We start from the raw sequence: 20324 nt of genomic DNA, 5'->3' as shown, positions 1-20324 counted from the left end.
GAGCCAACTTGTTTCAGTTCATATTACCATCAACAAGTCATAGACAGAGGATTCTGACAGGAGGACCATGGCTATTTGACAATCAGTTATTGGTGCTAAGCGACTGGTATGAGGGTATTGGGGAGGATGATCAGGCTTTTCGGATAGCTCCTCTATGGATACAGGTTTGGAATTTGCCAGTGCATTGGTTGTCCAAGGAAGCAGGTAAAAAGATAGGTGTAAATTTCCACAAGGTTAGAGAGGTGATAGTCCCTCAGACTGGAGGCAAGGAAGGAAGACGCCTAAAACTTTTGGTGATGGCAGATATTTCCCAACCACTCTTAAGAGGAACAATTGTCAAGGTAGGGGAAACCACAAAATGGGCAAGCTTCAAATATGAGAGGTGACCGGATTTTTGCTACAAATGTGGGATTATTGGTCATAGCGAAACGACATGCATGAAACAAGGTCTGCAGGGGTCGGGGAGGAAAGATAATCAATATGGTCCATGGCTGCGAGCTGGTGGTGCAAGAAACTCACCTCACGAAAAACAGGCTGGCATGGTTTTTAACCCTCAAAAATCATTTTGGAGGCTCAAAAATGGGGAATGGACTAAGCAAAGGGAAGCGGAAGAAAAGGACCAAAGAGTGGAAACACAAATAGAGAAAGGAAAAGGTAAAACCAAAGACACCGAGCCTGAGGTTGGGGAACTAAGAAAAGTTGGAACTGGCCAGGCAGCACAAGGAGGTAACACTAGTGAGAGTATGCTACAAAGATCAGACGTGTGTGCTAAGTTAGTAAGGAAGACTGATCAGACAGTAGGGAACTTGCATGAAAACAGGGAAGTGAGGGATATGGATCATGGTCCGAAAGTTCTTAGTTTAGCTGAGAGACTTGTACAAGAACAAGGTAAAAACACTACAAACGAAGGAGGTGATTGCCTGATGTTGGAAGAGGAGCAGGGTAACTTGGTAACCCAAGTGGGAGGGTCGGACAGCAACAAGGTAATAATACCAGCACAGGCATCTGTAAGCATGGAGACAATAGAGGGACCTGAGGTTAAAGAGGCACTGATCAAGCAGGCGCGAAGAATACTGAGAGTGCTAAAGTCTCCTAGGAAACACAGGCACTCATTGAAGGAGCTGAACAGTAATACAGGTAAGGACAGGAAGAATGGGAAAAGGAAAGGGATTCAGGGGGAACTTGACATGGACATCGATGAGGAAATCATGCAAGAAGGAAAGAGGAATAAGGTTGACTTGGCGAACAACTCCTTAAGGTCAGGAGCGAAGGGAGAGGGGTCCAACCCTTCATGGACCCCAATGGACAAATGAGAGTATTGGTGTGGAATTGTCAAGGTGTGGGGAGTCCCTTGACAATTCCCCAGTTGAGAGAGGCGAATAACCTCTCCTCTCCAGAAATTATTTTCTTATGTGAAACAAAAAATAGAAGTAAATACTTGGAAAAAGTAAAAAAAATCTTGCATTTTGAGGAAGCTATTTTTGTGGATGCCATGAACAAGGCAGGAGGGATGGCATTGCTATGGAAAGAGGACTTACGGATAAAACAAGTGATCACAACAGCCTTTACTATTGAAGCTCAGATTGAGGATATGGAAAGCAAGTGTGATTGGTGGTTTGTAGGTGTCTATGCCAACAGTGAGGATCAAGTAAGGAAACAACAATGGAAGGTGCTACAGACGAGGAAAAGATTGTGGGGAGACAAATGGTTAATAGCAGGTGATTTCAATGACATTGTGTCAAATGACGAGAAATAGGGTGGCAACTGGAGGGAGGAAGGTAGCTTCAAGGCATTCAGGGATTTCATTAATGACAACCAGTTGATGGATGTGGGATTTCAGAGACATCCATGGACTTGGTGTAACAATTGGGAGGGTCCTGGGGAAGTAAAACAAAGACTGGATAGAGGCTTGTGTAGCTACCCTTGGCTATAAACTTTTGAGCAGGTCACATGCAAACATCAGGATACAATTGCATCTGACTATAGCATGCTGATTTTTGACACCATGCCATGTCCAACCAGGAAGAAAAAATGATTCTATTTTGATAAAAGGTGGCTCCAAAGAGAAGAAATCAATGACATTATCAAACAGGCATGGGACCAGGATGATGAAGGCACACGGATGTTTAGAGTTATAAGCAAAGTGAAAAGGTGTAGGGTGACACTTTTGCAATGGAAGAACAAGATACAATGTAATGCTAGAGAGAATATTGAAGCACTCAAGTGCCAATTGCAGGAGCTAAAAACTAGAGACTTTGAGGGCAAGAGGGACGTAAGGAATGGTCCAAAAAAGAGTTTGAAGGAGGCATACAAAAATGAAGAGATGTACTGGAGTCAAAAAGCTAGAGTGCAATGGTTAAAGACAGGCGATAAGAATACCAGCTTCTTCCATGCTACTGTGGAGGGGAGACGTAAAAGGAATCGCATGCTGGAAATTCAAAGAGAGAATGGCACCTGGACTAAGGGTGAGAAGGAGCTTGGTGCTGAAGTTGCTGATTACTATAAACACCTTTTCTCAACATCAGAAACAAGGGAAATTGAGGAGGTTCTGGATGGTATACCACACACAATCTCAGATAGTATGAATGAAAATCTAACTAAACCTGTGGGAGAGGGGGAAATCAGATCAGCATTATTTTCCATGTATCCGGATAAGGCACCAGGTATAGATGGAATGCCACCCCTTTTTTTCCAAAAGTTCTGGCATATAGTCAAAAAGGATTTAGTTGGTGCTATTCAAACTTTTTTTCACACTGGTCATCTATCTAAATCAGTAAATCATACCATTATCTCCCTCATTCCCAAAGGCAATATTCCTACTTCCCTCACGCATTATAGACCCATAAGCTTGTGCTCTACTGTGTATAAAATTATAGCTAAGATTTTAGCTTGTAGATTGAAACCAACTCTTTAGTCCTGTATAAGCAAAAATCAATCAGCTTTTATCCCTGGAAGGCAAATTCTAGATAACATTATGATTTCCCATGAGTTTCTTCATTATCTCAAAAACAAAAGGTTTGGGAAAGATGGTTTTATGGCTGTGAAATTAGATATGTCTAAAGCTTATGACAGGGTGGAATGGAGATTCCTGGAAGCTATCATGCAGAAGATGGGTTTCAATGACAAATGGAGGAGCTGGATCATGGAATGCATTTCATCAGTTTCATATTCGTTCATGATCAATGGAGAGGTGAAGGAGTATGTAATACCGCAGAGAGGAATTAGACAGGGAGACCCACTGTCACCCTATCTATTCTTACTTTGCTCTGAAGGATTCTCCAATCTCCTCAACAAGGCAGCAACTGCACAAAGAGTAGCAGGCATGCAATTAGTAGGCAAGGGCCTAGATTAACCCACTTGTTTTTTGCAGATGATTCGCTAATATTTTGTAAAGCGGACTCCCAGAATGCAACTGAACTTAGAAGACTACTCCAAGTGTATGAAAGGGGTACTGGACAGCTCATCAATCTTGACAAATCCTCAGTCATCTTCAGCCCGAATCTGGAGAGGGAATTAAAGATGGAAATCTGTCAAGCACTTGGGAATATTCAACTGGCCACCCAAGGTAAATATTTGGGACTCCCAATGGTGATTACCAGCTCAAAACAGCAACTATTCGGCTTCATTAAAGACAACATCCAGCAAAGAATGAAGAAATGGAAAAATAAGATGTTAAGTGCTGCAGGTAAAGAGGTGATGCTCAAATCAGTGACAATGGCTGGCCAACATATACGATGTCATGTTTCAAGCTACCAAAGAAGATATGCAAAGAGATCAATGCGGTGATGGCAAACTATTGGTGGGGAGAGGCAAATGGAAAGAACAAGTTGCATTGAAGATCATGGAGTAAAATGTCACTGGATAGGAAGGATGGGGGCTTGGGATTTAAAGATCTAGCGACATTCAATGCAGCTCTACTGGGTAAGCAAGTGTGGAGGTTGCTCACACAACCAAATCTACTTGTTAGCAGAGTGCTCAAGGACAAATACCATCCACGAGATTCACTACTCAAGTGCAAAGTAGCTGGGAATGCATCTTGGATTTGGAAAGGATTGATGGGAGCAAGGCACCTGATAGAGAAAGGGTCCAGACGAAGAATAGGTAATGGAAAGAGTACTCACATATGGGAGGATAGCTGGCTGCCAGATAAACATCAAGGCAAGGTCACCACACTGAAACCACAGGGATGCAAGCTGGCTAAGGTAGAGGAGCTGATAATACACAACAGATGGAACCAAAATCTGATATTCAGAAATTTCAACTCCAAGGATGCAGAAAGTGTACTAAGCATTCCCATAAGTCTGGTCAATAGAGAGGACAACAACTACTGGTGTCACACCTCCAATGGGAATTACTCAGTGAGATCAGCTTACAACTTACAAGTTGATGTCCAGAGGGAACATGCACAAGAAGCCAGGGAGAGTGTAGGTACAAGCTGGAGTTCGGCTAGAGAAAAGGGTTGGAAATATCTTTGGAAGCTGAACATCAAGCACAAGGTTAAGATTTTCTTGTGGAAATGTTTGAACCAGGCGCTACCTGTAAGGCAACTCATTTATGATAGAACCAAACAAGGTGACCTAACATGCCGGTTCTGTGGTGAGGAAGGTGAGACCATAGAGCATGCGTTGCTTAACTGCAGCCATGTCAAATTAGTATGGAAAATGTCACCTGTCCAGTGGGAAGGAATTCAAGACCAGCAGGGTTGTTTCAGTAAGTGGTGGACTACGGTGATGGAAGCCAGAATGAGAAACAAAGGTAGCAAACATATCTCCCTAACAGCAAATATCCTTTGGCAAATTTGGAAAAGCAGAAATGCGAACGAATTCAACACCAAGCAACACCCTCCTATGAAAACAATGCAGACAGCTCAAGAGGAATGGTTGGAATATGAGGAAGTTTTGACAAAAACCTCAAGCATGAGCACAGGAGACACAAGAGACCAGACGGAATCCCCTCAACAACAGCAACATATCGAAGGCCTCATGAGACTAAGGTTTGCAACACAAAAGAGCAAACACACTCCTAAATTTGGGATAGGTGTCACTATAACAAGGGACAATCAAAGCATGACACGAGGGTGGACGTTGCAAGAACGAAGTTCTGGACACCAGGTCCTGGATGAGCTCATAGCAATCAAACTACTGATGTGTAAAGCTGCTGTCCAGAAGTTGGAGAAGATTGAAGTGCAAATCCAGAACAAGGTAACGTTTACTCTCCTCCAGCAAAGGAAATCTCAGGAAATGCGAATGCTCACCCTGATGGAGGATATCTATAGTCTTAAGTCCTTGTTTCGTATGTGCTCCTTTTGTTTAATTAATAGGAATCTTAACCATATTACTCATAGGATAAGCGTACAAGCGCTAGACTTTGTTGTCGATCAAGAATTTTGGATTCCTCAGTGTTAGTATGCACTGGTTGTAAAGTTTGCTCAAGTCTTTACTTGAAACTGTACAGGTTCTTTTCATCTATAAAATCATATATCGTTTCGACAAAAAAAAAGTCTCGCTATTACATTGATTAGGAAAGCTACTTCAACAATAGTGTACTACGTTTCACTGGAGCATGACCCGGACAGCAGCATGAGAGTATATCATGTATCACTGGGACAAGGCTAAAGGTATGTTTGGTAAATTGAAATTTAAAATCTGAAATCTAAATATATGAATCCTTAACTAATTGAATTGTTAACTATTGAAATCCTAATATTTGAGAGTATTCTATTAAGTGATAAGTGAATAGTTTATCAATTATTTTTTGAAGTAAATTTTGCCTAGACAATTTAGAGTTAATTAATTAATTAAGATGTTCTATTTTTTGTCATCAAACATATTTGAATATGTTAAGAGCTAAATCCATTAAATGTAAGTATTGAATTGATTTATCAAGCAAGACCTAAATCTGAAATTTGAAGTCTGAAATTTAAATGCATTAAGTTATTAAATTATTAAATACAAAAATTCTAACATTTGAGGGTATTTTGCATTAAATGATAAGTGAACAACTTATCAATTATTTTTAAAATAAATTTTGCTTAGACAACTCAGTGTCACTTAATTAAAATAATCTATTTTATTATCAAACACATCTGAACATATTCAAATCTGAATCCATTAAATTTATGTGTTGAATTGAGTTATCAAATAGGGACAAGAAGAGTCAGTGAATTAGAGTTTGAGATGAATCGCCCTTACTCAAGCATTAGCATTATTGTAAGTATTGTCATTTGTAATTCAAAACTTGTTACGTAGCGTACTTGGTTCCCCAAACTTTCTTTTGAGAAGTCATATATGAAAGACACAACATATAAGAGGTGACAATTCCAGCATGAAACTCAACCAAGCGTCTTGGCTATGGCCAGTGAGCTGTGGAGAGGTGGGGCACTAGTGATTAAAATGTAAATAATAAAAATTACAGTAAATTGTAAAATTATTTGCATAAAAGTTAGTTTTACACTTTAGAAATCCAATTTTTAAAAAGCTTTGAAAACAGAAATATATAAAGGTGTATTATTTTGGCAGTTACACGTAAGAATGAGTAGTTAGTTAGTTAGTTTAAAATTTGTAATATAACTAGAAACAAATAGATAACTTTTATTGAATAGGGTAGAGCCATTTTACTCTATATTGTATGGCAAGAAGAAAGTAGTTCAAAACTAAAAGAAAAAAAAAAGTTTACACCTCCTCATCCACACATGCACTGTGCTGGCAATCGAGGCGCACTCATCGCACATGCCACTTGTAAAAGGTTATAATTTGCATCGTTGGGCATGTTAATTTTTTTGTTCTACGATATTCTTAATTCCAAGAACAACTAAAACTTCATTACTATCTTTCTTTTGTTGAAGAGGGGAAAGAAAAACATGAAGCAAACCAAGTTAAGGAATCAGACGAAATTATGACAAACAAAAGGAAACACTAAGTCATAAAAATTAACTGAAAATATGTCTATTGCAATCCAATTCCTTGAAAACCTTGATCTTGCCTGAATTATCATCACAAGGCCATTGTGAAAGGGCATACAATGTCATGGCCTTGAGTACTTATAACTGGTGACCGACAGTTGTTTTCTTTCTTTTCTTGGATTTGCGGCAAAGAGTGTAGGAAGAAATAAGTGCCATGTGTATGACATTTTATGCAATAGTATCAGTTTGAAAGAGTACGACTGCATCCAAAAATGGTGCAATTTCGAGGAAATCCTATAATGGTGATGGCCTTTTGTGACTATCCGGCCGTCCCTCGAATGCAGTGTTGTAATGAAAGCAGTGAATTTGACAAAACATTAAGTGACATATTTGTTTTACACCAAAACCTGCGGTGGCTTGTATGTAGTGGCCTTATATATTCAATATCTGTACACCTATCTAACAAGACCATGCAATCACAACATTTTCTCACAACATCCATACAAATTTTTTTTTTCCTTTTTTAGGGCTGTCAAATATATGCAAATCAAAATTGCCATGATAAGAAGATCCACCGAAGCTTGAGTAACCAGCTTCTAAAACATGTGTAGTCGCCACGCCTTATTGTTAACTAAACTTTTAGTCACACTTTATTGTTAAATCTTCAACTACTAGCAGCACCACCTGGATCCATCTCATATACTTCGCTTTCTTTGACATACACCACACCAGGTTGAACTACACAAAAAAAAAAGATATATCTAGAGCAATCATATTAATTATACAAGTTACAAATGATTAGATAAACCTACATGAAATTTAGTGTTTGTGAAAAACTATAGTAAAAACAATAATTCTACAAGAACCATAGCTTGGCACATCTGGAGAGGAGGGGAAAGAAAACAATTATTTTTCGGATGTTGTGAAGTAAAAAGTTCAGTTATGAATTTGATTGTGATTTGGAAAAAGGGAAAATAGAAGTAAATGGTAAATGGACTTATTAACAGTGGAGGAATGACCAATGGTGGAGCCAGGGAAAAAAAATTTTTGGAGGTGGCACTTTCTAACTTGTTATTGCACTACAACAAAAATGGTCTTTCCTGACATATCTATAAGGACACTTGCTGGTTTGTGCCATTATAAAACTTCTATCATGACACTAGTTATCAACTCAATAATATATACTCTAATTTTTTTTATTTTATTTGATATAAAAATAATAATGTACCTTTAGACTCCCTATTATGACACTTACGAAAATGTGAGATACACCAAAAAAAATTAAAACACAAAACGACGTCGTTGGATTTTGGCGGAAGATTCCTTTGCCAAAACACTTAGTGAAGTCTCAAAACTTCATTTTGCCTCCCAGTGAAATTTTGCTTCTTCTTTATCTCTCGCACAAAGTCTTTCTCTCGGCAAACTGTCTCTCAAAACTCTTGGCCAAAATTTTGCTTTCCCACAAAGTTTTTCCTGTTGAATCTCTCCGCAATCAAACTATCCTTGCTTTCCCATTGAAGGGATGTAATTCCATGATAAATTTTTGCCCTAAATTGATTTCTCTCGGTTGCCTAAATTTTTGCCCTCTGCCTCTCTCGGCCACTTTCCTCTCCTCTGCTCCCTACCTCTGCCGTCCCGTCGCCCCTACTCTTTCCCTCTCATCATCAGGTTTAGGTTCGTCAAAACCAGAAAATGGAACAACATGACATTGAAAAGGACGAGTTCGAATTCTCCAAAAACAACGAAGCCCTAATTTTTGGTCCCGCTTCTCAAATCTCGCGGTTTCGCTATGTCGTCGACATCGGCTGCTGCAACTTCTTCTTCATCCTCAACGGCGTCGTCTCAATTCACCTACACTACCGGCACGTACTTTCCGACTCCGTTTCACCTACAACAGCCGCAAACCTATGTGGCTGCTGCCGCTTCAATTCTGCAATTTCCTGCTCCTCCTCCTGCGGTTCCCCACGTTTATCCTGCTCCCGCTACAGTCCCTACCGTGTACTCTCTCCCTCAGTTTCAACAGGTACGAACTTTTCTATATCCAATCATTAAGCCACGTTGTTTTTTTTATATGAATTTTGGATGGAATATTTTTGGAGAAATTTAGGGCAATGATTTCGGCTCTTTTTCCTCTTCCCCTGACATTTGAATTCCCTTGTCAGCAGCTATGATGAGAAACAATTGATCTTTTTAATTATTGGTAGGAGTCGAGATATGTATACCATTGTTGTCTATGTGAGTGGAGGAACCAGGAAGTCCAATTTTTCGGTAAAATACCCGGTCTGTTCATTTATATATATGGCTTAATTCATTTAGGAAGAACTTCCTAAATTGATTTAGGAAGTTGAATTTAGGCATTAGAAGAACTTTAGGTTAATGTTTTTCTTCTAAAATTATTGACCTTCTTTATTGTTGAGGTGTGATTATTTACTTAAGTTGATATGATAGTGGTGGAGATTTTAGTTTTTAGAAAAGAGGGAGGGGGGGCAATGTAGAAGGTGAAGGGGATTTCACAAATTTTAGGGTGCAAAGGTGGGCCAAATAAAATATTGGGGAAACTTGTCGCGTGCACCCAGGGGTTTTGTATGTGTGGGCAGAATTGCAGACTTGCTGAGTATTCATTTTGCTAGCTTCTGATGGGCTTCGTTTCTTTATGAACTAGTAGAGTGGGAACTGAAGTGTGGAAGTAGTATACTCTCACAACTTCACAGTAGAATGTCTTGTCCTTCAATTTCTATACACCATCGCCTAAGAGAAACGGAAGCAAATGATTTTGAAACTTTCAATGCGTATAAGAGCTAATTATGAGCGGCAGACTTGAGAGTTACTGCAGAAATGAAATGAAGGAGTTCTCCTTCATGTTTGTTCTTGGATTACTGGCCAACACATTACTTGAGTAGCTATTGCATGACTACATTTCTGTATCCTAACTGCAGTTTCTTTTTTTCTTTTTTCTTTTTTTATTCAGACTTTGCATGGGGAGAAGCTGTACCTTAGATTATGCTGCTTTAGGAGGCCCTGAAATCTAAACCAGATATATAGAAAAATTATTGGGACTTTGGGAAGTGTTATATTATCTTGTTCTAACCTTATAACAAGAAGCTGATGCTGCTGCTTGCACGCAAGGAAATTTGCCCGGTGACAACACTGAGGTAGACGTGCTCATTTCAATCCAAAAGGTGGAGTCTAATCATTCGACAGATTTTAGTTGCTACAGCCACTATTCTTTTCCCAAGTTACTAAGTTGATTGCTTCAATTAATTAATTTGTTAGGCATACTAGACTCGTCAGTGAATGTGTCTTCATACTTGAAACATGTTGTCAAAATTTGCTGCTCTAAAACAGTTTACTGCAGTACTTGATCAGCAAAACATCCCATCAAACCAGAAATGAAAGTAAATTTTGGTCCCAGGATCTTGAACTGATTCTTTGTAATGAAGAAGACAAACCATACCGGCCCATTGTTGGGATATCAATCTGCCAATTATCTTCAATTTCAGCATTGAAACAAGAACAGAAAACTAGAAATTCATAAAGGTACGACATGAATTGGAAAAAGGTAATCGAAAAATTGGTCTTTCAATGTCGGATTTCCATTATCTGAGAATACAGAACTATAGTACATTACATTCTACTAAAAGTTACTGAAATTTTGCAGCCAATTTTACAGGGTACATGCTTATTACTTGCAATGATTTTATAAATACAGAGTTTTCATATTCAAACCTACTTTAAGTTAAGCGATATCTAATACTGAAAAAAATGTTAATGTTGATCAAATAGATAATCTTGGATAGCTTATCCAGACGCAGTGGTGTATTAGTATTTTTTTTGGGGCTGACTGTCGCAGTGGTGATATTATTGTGGAAGTTTGGTGACCCAGGGGTTTTGTATGTGTGGGCAAGAGTTCTTTTTTTTTGGGAGGGGGGGTTTATATTTGCATCTTAATTTAGGTATAAGTATAGTTTGAGGAAGAGGAATGATGGCAATATTTAAAGTTAAACCAGTCAGTTCTTAATATCTGAAGTTTTGGTGGACAGGCCCAGCAATTATTTCAGAGGGATGCACAAACAATAACACTTGAAGCGCTAGAGAGTGTGAAAGCTGCGCTTGCAAGTAGTGAGATTGAGCACAAGGCCGAGACTAAGAAGAAAGCAGTACCTCGTAAGGCAGCAGGGCAGGCATGGGAGGATCCTACACTTGCAGATTGGCCAGAGAGTGAGTTTCATGTACTCTACTCCTTGTGTGGTTGCATTCATCATTTTTTATGACAATTTTCGCCTGTCTTAATTCCTTCACTGATCTTGTTTTTGCTAGTATTAATGCCTTCAGTATTACTGTTTGTGTTGTGCAGATGATTCTCGTTTGTTCTGTGGTGATCTTGGTAATGAGGTGAATGATGATGTTCTATCCAAAGCATTTTCAAGATTTCCATCTTTTAACATGGCCAGGGTGAGTTATTTGAACTCGTCCACTTTTTATATGTCTCAACCTTCTCTTGTTCGAATTATCGAAACTTTAATTTGTCTCCTTGTCGTGGTTGCCTTTGGTGAGGTTCTGACCTGATTTTGCATGATCCCTTAATCTGATTTCGAAGAAGTGCTTTGATCTGATGTACGAGTTTAAAACTTTGAACTTGGACAACATCTATGGTTATGTTTGTGTGAAATAAGATTAAATTTTGCTAGCATATGATTCTTTAGCTTAAGGGATGCTTGGTATCGAACACTGTTCTGGCTGATCATACTGGTGCTTCTACCATCATTTTTATAAAAGAGAGAAATTTAAGAATCTCTCATGCCTCTGAGCTCTTGAATCTGTGCACTTTTGTGTCTGCATCCACACTCGTCCCTTTTGTCGTGACAAATGCCCCTTGTAGTTAGTCAAACATAATATATATTATCTGATGTTTAAAGGAGAATGATTAATCTGCTTAGTCATACTGTCTTTTGTTCAGTGCATTACTTGACAGTGTTGGTACTGTGATCACTACTGTATGTAATGTTGCCTGGACATTACTTGACAGTGTTGGTACTGTGATCACTACTGTATGTAATGTTGCCTGGACGACGAGCTTTAGTTTCAGCTTGTTGACAATGTTGGCTGTTCAGGCACCAGTTAGTGATTGGGAGTACAATGCTACGCTCCCCAAAACTGCTTCAATGATTGATTTGGCTTCAAAAATAATGATGACTTGTTTAGCACTGACTTAAGTGAGGACCAGCTGAGGCAGAGACTTGGACACATGTCCCACACACCTTGTCAAGTAGGAAATTGCAGTACATAGTTATGTCCAATATCTATAATTTTTTCCATCGCATTTGATAGACCAAAGGCTATATTTCTAGCATGACATGATTTCTAGTAGGTTGAATTGCTTGAACGCAAACTATTTCCTGGGGTGTTATTATATTATTATTGTTGCAATTTTTTTCCTATCATTTTCCAATCTCAAATGCTCAAGAATTGGAAAAAAAATTTCTGTTTCCCCAGATCGCTGTATACACTTTTCTTCATCCCTTCAATTTCTCGGCTGTTTTCTCTTCTTCTGAAGGATTGGCACTAACCTCTACTAAAGCATAGCCGGACTGCTCCACCTAGAGATGGCTGAAGGAAGTGGAAATGAGGAGACAACTCTTGAGCATACATCAACATGGGCAGTGGTAGTTGTTTGTTTCATCTTGATGAGCCCAAACAATGTACTATATATATACTATACCTCTCGCGGATCGTTGCTAATATTGTACAATTACGTTACCTGACTTTTAGCATTTCTTTCAACTTGTTAGGGATGAGAGTCTTTTTGTTTGTGCACAAGAAAGTCTTTCAAGTTATTGTAAATGAGAATCTTTCGGTACTTTATTGGGATTTTAGTACTTTCTTTGAGCACTTGTTTGCGATTTTAGTACTTGCTATGTTTGTACTTGTTATCGACTTTTAATTCAATGAATTATATTTGAGTATCGACTTCTTCTTTTAAATTGCTATATGCATTCTGCTCTTTGAGATAATTTTACAAGTCCCTTGGGATTCTGGTTGATGGAATGTACAGCAGGGAGGGCTAATTGCAGGTTGCTTCCATATAAAAAAAAAACAGGGAAAAAACTCCTGGCAATTAAAAGTGTCAGCATAGCTTAACTTCGAAAAACACTAATGACAAATGGGCATGTCGTCCAAAGCAGTGTAAATTCACATGGCTACGTGTCCTTAAAGTCATATATTAAGACAACTAAAGATGCCTTCATAAATTGGATATACTACTGATCCGCTACTGATGTTCTAATGCTATACAGACACTTTCGATTATCACAAAAAAAAGTTTTTGTTGGCAGAGGGAATGCTATAGCAGCATGGTTTTCCTGACATGTTTGAATGTTGCTAAAGATTTGAGGCTATCCCCACATTGGAAAGGACAACACTCGCCCTAGGTGTGAGGATAGATAAAATGTCAGGTTAAATTGTCTATACTGACACTTTTAAATGCCGCTAAAGGCCATTTTTGTTGTAGTGTTGTAAAATCTAATCCCAACAACCTTTTTTTTTTTTTTGGTAGGTTTCACATTGTACAAAATCAGTGTAAGCGTATAATTTCACTTTTTACAGTTTAAAAGAACAAAATTTTGCATTTTGGTATTCAAGAAGTCAACTTTTATAAGGATGGGAGCAAAACAAGAATCAAAACAAAGTTGGTAAATACAACACAAGAACTTCAAATTTTCCGAAATATTGATGCATTTAGTCATTTATTTAGGCTTTTGGTAGAGATAATATACAAAATGGCTCAATAGGTTAATAAATCAAAATGGAGAATTTACGTTAAAGTTCTAGGAGTATGAGTTAATTACAGCACAATTGATACTAAAAGCCCATTTATATAATACTGAGAAGATTATTGCATTTAAAATATATACATGAGCATAACGATTTACCTGTTTTGTTTTTCTTTTTATTTTTATTTTTTATAGGCACCATTCACTCTAGTTGACTCTAGCTTAGAGAAGGAGAAAATCAAAGACCATTTACTGTAATTATCTTCTATTATTCTATATCAATGAGGCAAACAACATTTAAATTTATTTAAACTAATAATGCACATTATAAAAGCGTTTATACGAAATTTTGGTGTCCCGTGGGGGCCCCTACTGTAAATCCTTTGGGAATGAAAAAAACAATTTTATAAAGTTACAATGACAAACACCAAATGGGATATAATAAAGAACAAATATAAAGCACTCACATTGGAGTCGAGTGGCCTGCTCTGGAGTCAGCCTACCAGAGAATCCAGGCCCAACACGTCTGTAAACATACCCAAGTGCCTCCTCTGCGGCCTTGTGGCTGTTACACCCAAGGGTAAAAAAAAGCCCATCAAACTATCTAGAATTAGTGTTTAAAGTAATATGGCCTAATATTGAAACTGTTATGTTCTCAGATTTTTTTTTTTTTTTAACTAAATCATATGACTTCAAATTTCCTAATAACCAGTTACATCTTTTCTTTCAGTCCAGTTCAGTGTCTCACCTTCCAGATTTTTCATCTGATAAATGAATCTTTAATTAGTGTATTTGGTTCAGTGCTTTAGTTCTCTTTAAAATATCAATAGGTCCTTTCAAATGAAAAGTAATTCTTATTTGGAACATGAAGTTTGCAGAAATGCCCATATCTATGCTCCCAACTTTGTGAAGAACAGACATTAATAGTACAGAAAACTATGCAATAGCAGTAAACAATGACTAATTACAAAATGAAAATGAAATTAAACCAACGACCAATCCAAAATAGAATAATTTCTTTTTTACTGATATACGGGTGGATATTGTACCAAAATGATTATCTAAATACTGTTGTTTAACAACGCAAATTAGTGTAATAGTGGTGTAATTTTCAACATCCAATGCCTCTAGGCTTAGAATTGTTTTACAAAATTCCTTAAACATCTTTCTTTGTGAGCTAGAACGTTTGGGACTAAACCCTAATATAAATTTTCTCATTGATGCCAAAAAGGAATGAATCAGGTCTTACTTTTAACAAAAGTCGAGAATCTAATGGGCCCAAATTTACAAAGTTCCAAGCTAACATCATACTACTGGCCTAAAATAGTGAAATTTTATCATAAGTTCCTCCCATCATATAATTAAAAGTAAAGTAAAAGGATCAATCTCTCGTATTTTTACAAAAACTCTTTATGGGTGCAATATTTGTACAAAATTTAAGGAGCTTGTACTACAAACCGATTGTAGAAAACATTTATCCAAAATTAAGTTTGATTATTTTTAAAGAAATTTATAATAAATACACAAAAATATTGAACATCTATTATCTATATGCCTACCTGCCGAGGACAGAAGACAGAATTTGAATAGCATAATCTCTCAGGTCTTGGCCAATGGGTCGATCCATGAAAACAATATACACTTTCTTTTCTGAATCAGCAAATGCTACTTTTGCAGCTAAAGAAATTGACATGCTCAGGAACAAAAACCAAACTGCTATATTACTAGGGCTCGTGGAATGTTTGCCAAGGCCTTTCAGCATCGCTATTTTGAAGATCAATTGCTGCAAAGGGAGAAAAGAAAATGGCTTCTTTTTCTTTTCCTTTTTGTTTTGCTAAATATAAAGAATATGGCTTAGGCCGGGATCTTTGGTTTCTTGTTAATCGGTCAAATGAGTTTGCTCTGGGCAAAGACAAAGTTGATGAGTTTACTATTCATCCTCACATTTGCATGTTCTAATGCTTGCGTGGTGACTTGTTTAAAAGCCACGCGTAGGCCATGCAAAATCTAGTGGGCAACTCATTATTGACGTGTTATATATATACTAGTTGATTTGCGCCTCGCGCGTCTGTAATGGAATTAGTTTGTTAGTTTTGCTAGAACTCATGAATAAAGTGTATTTACACTGCAAAAGATACTGCATTGACAAAAGTAGTATTAACATCAGGAAAGGCATGTCTCCCTGAAAATATATATATATATATATAAATATATATATTTTTACCGTTTCGGTTCATGAAAATAAAAAAAAATCTTTTTAATTTAAAGAATATAGAAGGCTTTTTTAATCGAAATTAAGGCATGTCTCCCACTGTATATTCCTTTACTTTCCACTATTATTTTCACCAAAGCAACAAGAAAATAACAACACCCCTTTAGTCTTCAATTATGATACCTGTAGACAATGGAATTTTAATTAATCCTTAAAATTACCATTGATCTATAAATTATTTTTATGACTTATTTTTATCCAATTGGATATTGTCATATGTCATGTATACTTGGAAAATTGGTTATTAAATGATCAATTATATTTCGTCACGTGTCAAGTTGAGGTGTTCCAATCAATTGAAATTGTTGGGATGTCTCCACCAACCAAATCATATCATGTCATATGTCTATATGACTTGACAAAATTTTGGATAGATATCTAAATATTTATTTCTTATTAAATAGATAATATTTAGAGTTGTTTAATCTATATGTATTTCTTATATACTGCAATAGCTTGTCCAATCAAATGACGCCACGTCACGTGTCCCTACAAGGTTGGCCAATCAAGGAACTACTCATTGATATTATCTCTTTATTAATAAATACAAAATGAAGAGATAATATTTAAACTGGCACAGTCCTAATATGACTGCACGTCTTGCAAGACAAGTAGAGTGGTATACATGTTTTCAACCTCTACCTTTTACTATAGCTATAAATAGGGGTCCCTCTATCAAGTCAAGGGGACATCAGGAGGCATCTCATGCACTCAAGTATTGTAGCTCCAAGTTACAAAAGTCTGGATCGTCAAGCTCTTCAAGTCTTCTATATATCAAGACTTGAGTCTTCAAATATCTTCTAAATTCTTCAAATCTTCCATGTCAAGATTTGAAAGAATTAGTGGTGGATCCAAAAACAAGCTACGAAGCCCTTGGATTAGCGTTCGAAGGGAAGAATTAAAGGAAACTCTCTACAAACTCGAGAAAATTCCGGAGACTGTACTCACCTTTTTTCCTAAATTTATATATTGCATATTTGTCGTGTATTTTTTTTCTTGTCGATTTGCAGACTTGAAATTTTATCGCGTACAATACCAAAAGCTTTTTGACTGTAGTTTTCCAATTATGAAGTGAGAGTGATGGTATTGACAAAGAAAAAGTGTACTACATTTTAAAAATAAAATTACAAAATTTTCACTAGTAAAAGAAAATGTGCCTTCCAAGAGGCCACATATTTTTTAATTCATAAAAAAAAAGATTACCATCACTTTAAATGAATGGGAGTACTCTAATTTTTTTCCCATGGGCTGCATTGTAACTGTGAGCATTTATTTTCTTAATATCTTTTGTTAGTTAGGGAAAAGTTTCACTTCCTAATTGAAATTTTGAATTATTTTTGAATTAAAAAATGTGGAGTGCTTAGTTTGTGGGGAAGATCACGAAAAATGGCTTAAGGGAGAATAATGCTCAACAAGTGGATAGAACCAAATGCAGAGAAGTGGATAGTTGCTGCAACTTGATACTAGTGACCTAATGTAGAGAAGGGGGAGAGAGTGTGAGGACTCGAAAATTATTCCAAAATTTTCTCTTGTTTTTGAAAAACTAATTTATATTTCCCTTTAATTTTACCTTACTTGCTTATTTGCTAGCCTTAATTTTATGATGATTTTAAGGGTTAAGTCAAGATCTTATCATTTTCCTTTTATATTTTAGTGTATGTTAAGTTTTGTAGATTATTAAGACAGTTTGACCGACTAGTGAGATGTGCGCGTTATATTTGGTAGATAAGAGCGGGTATTAAGTAACGGGAAGTATGTAATTAAAAGTGCTAAGAGTAAGTTAGTGAATCCATAAGTTCAAATAAAAGTACAAGAGAGGCAAAGAAATAGGCCGACTCGCGTCATTTGTTATCGGTCGAAAATACTACTTGACCAAGATTTTCTTTCCCTAATTCCTCTTATTTCTCTTTCATTTTTCCTTCACTAAATGTTTAGGGGTTGGCCGAAATTTTTGACCATAAAAAGAAAGGAAAAGAAGGCAAAGCAAAGGAAAAAAAATGATGGAATGCCAAGTGTTGGCAATCAAGACATTCTTTGACTAAGACCACCTCTAGTCTTTATCTTGCAAATTTCAGCAATAATCCTTCATTCTTCCACCTTCTTGGCCGAGAGAGGAAGACAAGAAAAGAGAGAAAAACTTCTTTAACTGCACCTTGATTCCAAGCTAGAACTAGTAGGAAATCAACCTCAAACCTTAAACCAATCCATATAAGGGAGCAACAAGGAAGGAAGGGACTTTGTGTGGTGTGATTTTTGGGAAAAAAACTGTAGGCTGCTAGTCTCCTTAGGAATTGCAAGTTTTCTTGGTAAGGAACCACTCTCCCTCTTTATTCTTGCATTTGGCTGGAAATATGACTTGATTGTAGTAGGTTGAGGGAAGATTCTTGTGGTTTTGTGTAGTAGGTTGCCATTTTCAGCTTTTGTTGATTATTTCCAGCTTCGATACCTTACTTCCAGCTTTTTTATGGGATTTTAAACCTGCCATGAAGATTTTTCAGCTTATACATGCGTTTTGTGCATTACTTGAGGGATTTCTAGCTTTGTTGGTGATTTTCCAGCCTTGGTAGACAATTTTCCTGCTAGGTATATGTTGATTACAGCTAGTTTTGTGGCTAAAATAAGTACTCTATGTATCCTATACCTTGTGAACTTGATTTGAGGTTGTCTTGTGGTGAGAATGAAGCCTTGAAAATGGCTGGAAATTAGGGAAATTAAGGGGAAGTGCTGCTGAAAATTTTTCCTACAGGAGACTTTGAGCAGTTTTGGGAAATCTGTTATATCTTGGTGTAGAAAAATCCAAATTGAGTTTCGTTTATTGCATTTGAAACTAGACTCATAGCTTTTTTAGCCGTGCAAAAATCAGGGGTTGGTTCAACTCCTATAAATACCAGAAAATTTACAAAATTTCTTGAAAAATCATGACTGTTCTGTTTTGCACATGAGACAGCAATGATTTTGAACTGAAAATTTGACTAACCAATGAATTGAATTCAAGAAGATGTCTTCTAAAGTCTATTAGTACATCGAGTCTATTTTCTAATGGTGTAAGTTTTGTAATTTTTTGACCTACGAAACTGAAGTTGTACTTTTTCAAAGAATGTTGCCAAAGCTAAAAAATTTTGTCAAATGAATTGAGTGGAACTTGGAAAACTTTGAGAAAACTTTTCTAGGTTTTAAACTTTAATTGGTGTGATTTTGGATGGTTTTGTGGCATTAAACAAGTGTACTTCATAGCCCTAGAATGCACTTGGACATTCTTCGATTGGCTTTCAAAATTGTCTTTGTGTTTTGTGTTTTGAGATGCCGAATTTAGATAGGCGTATGGCTCATGATTAAGGCTAAAGTGAGTACCTTATTAACCTAAGTTTTGAATAATCAGACCATGACATCTTGCCTTGGTTACTTTTAGGGTTTAACGGTGGAAACGAGCACGACCCAGAACCGAACGTTTAGCTTTGGTCTACTTTAAAAAGTGAGTGTCCCTTGCATGTGTATGCTTTAAATGACTATGTGAAATGTTGTGAATATTGCCGGATTGTTAAATGCTTTCCAATGATTGCTAAACCCTTGGGTACGCCCTAGGGGGGTGGGGTCATCACAGTGATGGCGTGGCGTAATCTTTAATTTGCATGGCTACTAAGATTCTGTGAAAAATTTTCAAAGTCAATCAAAAGGAATTTTTTTCCTCTCATATTTACAATTTTTGATAATTGAATTACCTCACTGGTCGTCCCTTATCAAGTTCCCCGAGATTAACCTTCCACTTGGAGATTTGTTGCTGGAAGCTGGATCTGAAAATAAACATGACAAAAGGGCTATTAGTGAGCAATTTAACAAAGGTACGGGTATTAGAAGAACAATCATGGATGAGGAATCGCTATGAATAATGCATGCAAATATAAAAGTATCAATCATGGTGATATTGGTCGAAAGCATTGGTCACATTAGATACACGACAAAACGACATGCAAATTTTCAAGTACCAATCACATTCGAGACATCAGGGATGCATCAAAATAAACACGCAAAGTCTATTACCGAAGTTTCTTTTAACGATTAAGTGCTGAAAAGAAAAAGTCTTGGGTACCTAATAAATAGCAAATGGTATCGGCAGAATGCAAATAGTGGGTGGCACCAATTTAGTAGAGGCAGCCATTAAATTTTCCACTTTAAAGCATGATTGTTCATAGTACATCATCAAATATTCACATTAAAACATGACTGGCAGCCATAATATACTAATCAATTCTTGGTGGAAAGTTTCGTGCGAAACCAGCAAAAACGATGATTCATATGATACTTAGCATTTTACATGGAAAATAAATATAGAGCACCACGTGCGACCTCCAAATAATTCAAGAGTAGCTCGGCAAAGGTGATG

At 37.0% G+C, this 20324-nt stretch overlaps 3 protein-coding genes across 9 annotated transcripts; 2 read left to right on the top strand and 1 right to left on the bottom strand.

Annotated features, from left to right (window-relative positions):
• The first annotated feature begins 1492 nt into the window (after positions 1–1492).
• On the top strand, positions 1493–3786 carry LOC140015136 (uncharacterized). Its single transcript, XM_072067030.1, has 5 exons — positions 1493–1648; positions 1757–1885; positions 2093–2663; positions 2940–3320; positions 3371–3786. The coding sequence occupies exons 1-5, from the start codon at positions 1493–1495 to the stop codon at positions 3784–3786; spliced, it is 1653 nt and encodes a 550-aa protein (XP_071923131.1).
• A 3136-nt stretch (positions 3787–6922) lies between these two features.
• Positions 6923–15608, bottom strand: LOC113713020 (subtilisin-like protease SBT3.9). 5 transcript variants are annotated; one of them, XM_027236714.2, is made up of 3 exons: positions 15231–15608; positions 14139–14236; positions 6923–7639 (listed from the first exon to the last, which is right to left on the bottom strand). In XM_027236714.2, the coding sequence occupies exons 1-3, from the start codon at positions 15431–15433 to the stop codon at positions 7566–7568; spliced, it is 375 nt and encodes a 124-aa protein (XP_027092515.1). In that variant the 5' UTR covers positions 15434–15608; the 3' UTR covers positions 6923–7565. The 5 variants fall into 5 exon arrangements, 4 of the variants coding, with proteins under 4 accessions (XP_027092515.1, XP_071923379.1, XP_071923380.1 ...); XM_072067278.1 differs by having other exon boundaries at positions 6923–7662; positions 15231–15602; XM_072067279.1 differs by lacking the exon at positions 6923–7639 and adding an exon at positions 10189–10378 and having other exon boundaries at positions 15231–15602.
• LOC113713018 (uncharacterized) lies at positions 8691–12777 on the top strand. Of its 3 annotated transcripts, none has more exons than XM_027236712.2 (4): positions 8691–8924; positions 10942–11119; positions 11256–11353; positions 12456–12777. In XM_027236712.2, the coding sequence occupies exons 1-4, from the start codon at positions 8691–8693 to the stop codon at positions 12465–12467; spliced, it is 522 nt and encodes a 173-aa protein (XP_027092513.2). In that variant the 3' UTR covers positions 12468–12777. The 3 variants fall into 3 exon arrangements, with proteins under 3 accessions (XP_027092513.2, XP_027092512.2, XP_027092510.2); XM_027236711.2 differs by having other exon boundaries at positions 12395–12777; XM_027236709.2 differs by having other exon boundaries at positions 12013–12777.
• Positions 15609–20324: the final 4716 nt, after the last annotated feature.

The sequence above is a fragment of the Coffea arabica genome, chromosome 10e (assembly GCF_036785885.1).
Source record: "Coffea arabica cultivar ET-39 chromosome 10e, Coffea Arabica ET-39 HiFi, whole genome shotgun sequence".
Taxonomy (NCBI): domain Eukaryota; kingdom Viridiplantae; phylum Streptophyta; class Magnoliopsida; order Gentianales; family Rubiaceae; genus Coffea; species Coffea arabica.
This window is presented reverse-complemented; position numbering and strand designations above follow the sequence as displayed.